Here is a 6,664-nt window from a genome sequence, read left to right as displayed (position 1 = left end):
GATTCTGGATGTCGTTCAGGATTCCACCTATGGTCTTATGTAAGGCTCCATAGGAAGCCTCCTTCACTGGGCACCTTGTAGCCCCATTTTAGGTATTCCAATCAGTTATAGGCAGAAGACGGACTTACAAGCTTTCTATGGTGATATTTCTGGCTATTCCTTTCTCTCTTCCCCTCAAGTGTCTATTTTATAATGGTATGCCAGGGAAACCAAGATGCAAAAGACAGCCAAGCATCTTAACATTATTTCCTCCCTTTTGCCGATTCCAACCATGCCTCAATCCCTGTATCCCAGAGCCCTGTTGTTTCAAGGTTGTGCATACATCATTATTTACCTCTATCCCACTTAGCCCATGAAAATCTGTTGACTTTGTCTTCTTGAGCTGACCTTTGAAATTTTCTATTCAGCTTTTTTACCTCCTCATTTCTTCCATTTGCTTTATGTTGGATAAGTTTCAGAGTCTTTTCTGACATCCATTTTGGTCTTTGCATTTTTTGTTGTCTTCTTAATGGCCTTTTTCTTTCTTCCTCTATGATGTTCTTGATGTCATCCCATGACTCTTCTGGTCTTTGGTCTTTAGTGTCTTATGCATCAAATCTATTTTTCAGATGATCTCTAAATTCAGATGGGATGTGCTCAAGGTCATATTTTGGCTCTTGTGGACTTGTTTTTAATTTTCTTTAACTTCAGCCTGAACTTTCATATGAGCAACTGATAGTCTGTTCTACAGTCTGCCCCTGCCTTGTTTTGGTTGATGATATGGAGGTTTTCCATCAAACCTTTCCACAGATGTAGTCAATTTGATTTCTGTGTATTCCATCTGGTAAGGTCCTTGTGTATTTTTATGTGTCTTTTATGCTGTTTAATAAAGGTATTTGCAATGAGCAAGTCATTGGTCTTGCAAAATTTTATCATGTGCTCTCCAGCATCGTTTCTATCATGAAGGCCATATTCTCCAACTACTGATCCTTCCTCTTTGTTCCAGCCTTTGCATTCTAATCACCAGTAATTATCAATACATCTTGAATGTATGTTTGATCAATTTCAGACTGAAGAAGTTAATAGAATTTTTCAATTTCATCATCACTGAATTTAGTGGTTGGTGCATAAATTTGAACAATAGTGGTATTAACTGGTCTTCCTTGTAGACATGTGGATTTTATCCCATAACAGACAATATTGTATTTCAAAACAAATCTTGATATGTTCTTTTTTATGATGAATGCAACCCCATTCCTCTTCAATTTGTCATTCCTGGCTTAGTAAACCATGTGATTGTCAGATTCAAAATGGTTAATACCAGTCCATTTCAGTTCACTAATGCCTAGGATAGTGATACTTATGTGTTCCATTTCATTTTTGATTATTTCCAGTTTTCTGATTATTAATGAATGTTTACAGCTGTTTCTTTTCATTTTGAGTTGTGCCCCATGAGCAAATGAAGGTCCCGAGGGCTTTACTCCACATCATCACGGTTAACTCTACTTTGAGGAGGCAGCTCTTCCCCAGTCATATTTTGAATGCCTTCCAATCTTAGGGGTTCATCTTCCAACACTATCTCTGACAATATTCTGGTGCTCTTCATCATGCTTTAATATTCAATATTCTGGTACTGACAGGGTTGCACCACTATTCACAACGTTTTGACTAAATATTTGGAAGTAATGCATCTCTCCTTCTTTCTCATCTGTCTTAATCTGGAAGCTCAGGTGAAACCTGTCTACCGTGGCTGACCCTGTTAGTATTTAAAATACTTGTGGCATAGCTTTAAAATACTTGTGGCATAGCTTCTAGAATCACAGCAACACACAATTAGAATGTATCAGTTCTTCATCTTACTTCCTTTTTCATTGTTGAGCTTTCACATGCACATAAGGCTAATAAAAATACCATGCTTGTGTCAGGCTCACCATAGTTATCAAAGTGACATCTTAGCTTTTCAACATTTTAAACAAGTCTGCAGAAGATTTGCCTAATACAATATGCTGCTTGATTTCCTAACTGCTGCTTTCATGTACATTGATTTTTGATTCAAGAAGAATGAAGTCCTTGACAACTTCCATTTCTTTGCCATTTTTCATGATATTGTTTATTGGTCCAGTTGGAAGGATTCTCATTTTTTAATCTCTGTTGTTAGGTGCCATCGAGTTGGTTCTGACTCATAACAACCCTTTATAGGGTTTTCTGAGGAGCAACTGGTGGATTTGAACCACCGACCTTACAATCTGGTTCTGTAGCCTACTTCACTACATAGTAGTCAAGAATAGAAGCAGGGAGATCTGTTAGGAGGCTGTTTCAGTAATTCATGTAAGAATGATGGCGCCTCAGAGTAGGGTAGCAGCTCTTGAGATGTTGTAGGTGATCTGATTCTGGCTCTGTTTTCAAAGTAGAGCTAAAATTATTTCCTATCTTGTTGTTAAGTGTTGTTGAGTCGGTTCCAACCCATAGCAACCCTGAACAGGGTTTCTGAGGCTGTAAATCTTTATGGGAGCAGAAAGCCTCATCTTTCTCCCACGGGGCAGCTGGTAGAATGGATGTTTATTGAGAAAGGAATCAGGAGTGATTTTAAAGTTTATTCTACCAAGATGGGGAAAGCCATGGCTAGAACAGATTCTGAGTAGGTGAGAAACGTTGAAGGGTTCAGTTTTTTTGTTTTTTTAAGTTAAGTATAGATTGTGAGAGATGCAAATGGAAGTATAGCATGAGCAGTTCCAATTTGGGAGTGAGGTTTGAGCTGGAGTTATAACTTTGGGGGGTCACAAAGTCATTACCAGTACCAGTTACTGTCAAGTTGATTCTGACTAGTGGAAGTCTGTGCTGCCTGTCAGGGTAGAACTGTGCTCCATAAGGTTTTCAATAGCTGATTTTTTGGCAGGAGATCATCATGCTTTTCCTCCAAGTCACCTCTGTGTGGACTTGAACTCCCAACATTTTGGTTAGCATCTGAGTGCGCTCTACATTTCTTCAGGATCTTATGTATGGTCTCCTGTTGTACTAATCTGATTCACATTTTTGTTCTCTCAGGATTTGTTTCTCTCCTCACCCCACCCCACCCCCATTCCACCAAGTTAGACTCAGAGAAACTATGTGTTTGACACTCAGAGATATTGCCACGTTCTCCCTCAGCTCTAAACCTAAATTTTCCATAAACCTTAGTCCAAGTCCGTTTCTCTGGTTGGGCCAAAATCTGACTCCTAGCAGCCTCCCACAAAAGGCAGCTTTGGTCCTAGTTCCATCCAGTCAGGCCATAGGGTTGTCTTGTTCTTCCAGATTCATGGAGCCCATGGCCTTATTCCAGCTCTAGTTCTTATCCACTGTGCATCCTTGGGGAATTGCCTTTTCTGCTCTCTTTCTTCATTTATAAAATGACAGATGTTACAGAGTCCTAGAAGGTTAACACCACTTCCAATGTGTGGTAAAAGCATACAGTGCTGCATTTTGAAGATCAGTGGTATCTTCTCAATTGTTACCATTTAGTGAGCCTACACTACTTGATTGTTAAGTCTTTGTGTCCTGTATCATATAGAATCCTACCAACAACTCAGTGAGGTGTTGCTATTACTCAAGTACTGAGATGAGGAAGTGGAAACTCGAGGAGGTGAAAATATTTACAATAAGTGGGGAAAGTAAGATTTTAACCCAGGTCATGGAGTTCCTAATCTCTGTAGGACACTGACTCCCAACTTCACTGTTGATGTTCATTATTCTAAGGAGTGAATCCATAACCTTCACCTTCACCCAATCCCATTCTCCACCTCCTGTGATCTACAATGATTTCAAGGGATTTCAGATCAAGTCTGTTTGTGCTTTGGCATTGGTGAATCCTCAGAATGATGCTCAGCTGGTGGATACAAAGAGGAAACATTTGTCTCCAAGGGGGTCACTTGCTTCCCACATCCCACTGGCCAATACTTATTAACATTTCATGTGCATTCTTTCTTCCTTTCTTTCTTTCTTCCTTCTTATTCTTTTTTTTTTTTTTTTTTAAACAAAACAACTCTATTAGGTCAATACTACTATTATCCCCATTTTACAGACAAGAAAACTGGAACTCGTAAAAGACAGGAACCTGACTCATGACCAGTGAGTGACAGAACGAAGACTTGTTCCAAGGTAGTTTCACCTTAAAGCCTGAGCCTATAACTGAGGTGTACTATTTCTAGTTGAACTAGGTTGTTAGACTGCCAGAGATAAGTGTCTCACAGTTTTTGCAGGCTTTCTTGCAATCCTTCCTGGAGACGAAATTGTTGGCATTCGCATTGCAGCCTCCATACTGAAAGGTCTGGCAATAATTAGTCTGAAAGTTGTAATACCAGCGCCTCTCAAAATTTTTGCAGTTCCCTTCCTTAGGTGGCAGAAAGCAGGGTTCTGAGGATGGAAGCAAAGAGGGAAGAATATATTAAAAGGGGAGAGAGAGAGTCAGATCCTTGCCTTAGCCATAGTTCATGGTGTTGCCACCAAAGTTATAGAAAGAGCAACAGTCAAAAAAGGCATAGGTTGTATAATTCTGGGTTGTATAAGCATTTGATTGTGTGGTCATAACAAAGTATAGATAATATTGTAAAGAATGAGAATTCCAGAATACTTAATTGTGCTCATATGGAACATATACATAGAACAAGAAGCAGATGTTCTAACACAAAAGGATACTACATGGTTTAAAATAATCAGGGAATCCTTATTTAGGGTAAATGCTGAGCAAATAACCCAAGAAGCTGGATTATATGAAGAATGCAGCATCAGGGTCAGAGGGAGATTCATTAGCAACCTATATGCAGAGGACACAACTTTGCTTGCTGAAAATGATGCAGATTTGAAGAATTTACTGATGTTATTAGGTGGTCTTGAGTTGGTTCTGACTCCTAGCAGACCCTGTACTCAATAGAATGAAACACTGCCTGGTTCTGTACCATCCTCAACATTGTTATGTTTGAGCCCATTGTTGCTGACACTTTGTCAATCCATCTCATTGGGGGTCTTCCTTTTTTCCAATGAACTGCCACTTTTCTAAGCATGAGGTCCTTCTCCAGGGACTGGTCCCTCTGGACAATATGTTAAAAGTATGAAAGACCAAGTCTCACCATCCTCACTTCTAAGGAGTTTTCTGGCTATACTTCTTTCAAGACAGATTTTTTTTTTTTTTCTGACAGCCCATGATACTTTCAAGATTCTTTTCCAATACCATAATTCAAATGCATCAATTCTTCTTTGACTATACTTATTCATTGTTTAAGTTTCACATGCCTATGAAACCATTGCAAAGACTATGGGTTGGGTCAGTCATACCTTAGTCCTCAAATTGACATCTTTGCTCCTTAACACTTTAAAGAGGTCTTGTGTAGCAGATTTGCCTAATGCAATATGTAGTTTGATTTACTGACTGCTGCTTCCATGAGCATTGATTGTGAATCTAACCAAAATGAAGTTTTCAGCAACTTCAATCTTTTCTCTGTTTATTGGTCCAGTCATGAGGATCTTTATTTTGTTTACATTGAGGTGCAATCCATACTGAAAAGCTGTAGTCTTTGATCGCCATCAGTAAGTCCTTTTCACTTTCAGCAAGCAAGGCTGTGTCATATGCATATCATAGTTTGTTAATGAGTCTTCCTCCGATTCTGATGCTATGTCTTCTTCATGTAATCCAGTTTCTTGGATTATTTGTTCATCATACAGATTGAATAAGTATGGTGAAAGGATACAACACTGCATCACACTTTTCTGATTTTAAAGCATTGCATATCCCCTTGTTCTGTTCTAACGATTGCCTCTTTGTTCTATGTACAGTTTCCTCATGAGCACAATTAAGTGTATGGAATACCCATTCTTCTCAATATTACCCATATTTTGTCATAATGCCACTGATAAAGCTCAAATAAACCTCTTTCTTGTATTCTCTGAAATCAGCAGTAATATTCCTAAGTCTACATCCTATTCTGAATCCAGCTTGAACTTCTAACAGCTCTCTGACAATGTACTTACTGCAGCAACCAATTTTGAATTATCTTCAGCAATGCTTTGAATGTAGGTGATATTAATGATATTGTTCTATGATTTCCACATTCCATTGGGTCAACCTTCTTTGAAATGGGCACACATGTGGATCTCCAATTGGCCAGATAATTGTCTTCCAAATTTCTTAACTTAGACCAGTGCATGCCTCTAGTGTTGTACAAATTTATTGAAACATTTCAATTTGTTTGAAACCATCAGTTCCTGGAACCTTTTCATCCAGGCCTTCAATGCAGCTTGGGCTTCTTCCTTCGGTACTATTTCTGATCTTATGGTTCCTTTTCAAATGACTGAACATCAACCATTTCTTTTTAGTATACTGACTGTATTCCTTCCATCTTCCTTTGAGGCTTTCTGCATCATTCAATATTTTGCCCATGTAATCTTTTAATGTTGCAACCTGAGTCTTGAATTTTTTCTTCAGTTCTTTCAGCTTGAGAAATGCTGAGTGTTCCTCCCCTTTGGTTTTCTAACTCCAGGTCTTTGCACATTTCATTATAATACTTGACACTGTTTTCTGAAATTTTCTTTTCTGCACCAATCACTAATGTTTGTTGTTATTACTAAGTGCCGTCGAGTCAGTTCCTCATAGTGACCCTAAGCAAATAATCTGAGAAGCTGGGTTATATAAAGAAAAACGTGGCATCAGGATTGG

At 38.7% G+C, this 6,664-nt stretch overlaps 1 protein-coding gene across 1 annotated transcript in view; it reads right to left on the bottom strand.

Moving 5' to 3' along the window:
• The window catches only part of LOC102810548, an 82,257-nt gene that overhangs the window by 18,374 nt on the left and 57,219 nt on the right, over positions 1–6,664 (bottom strand). The window contains exon 6 of the mRNA XM_006839336.1: positions 4,241–4,368. Coding sequence (XP_006839399.1) covers positions 4,241–4,368 — 128 coding nt within the window. The remainder of the gene's footprint in view (positions 1–4,240; positions 4,369–6,664) is intronic.

This window comes from Chrysochloris asiatica, unplaced genomic scaffold (assembly GCF_000296735.1).
Source record: "Chrysochloris asiatica unplaced genomic scaffold, ChrAsi1.0 scaffold00023, whole genome shotgun sequence".
NCBI classification, from domain to species: Eukaryota; Metazoa; Chordata; class Mammalia; order Afrosoricida; family Chrysochloridae; genus Chrysochloris; species Chrysochloris asiatica.
This window is presented reverse-complemented; position numbering and strand designations above follow the sequence as displayed.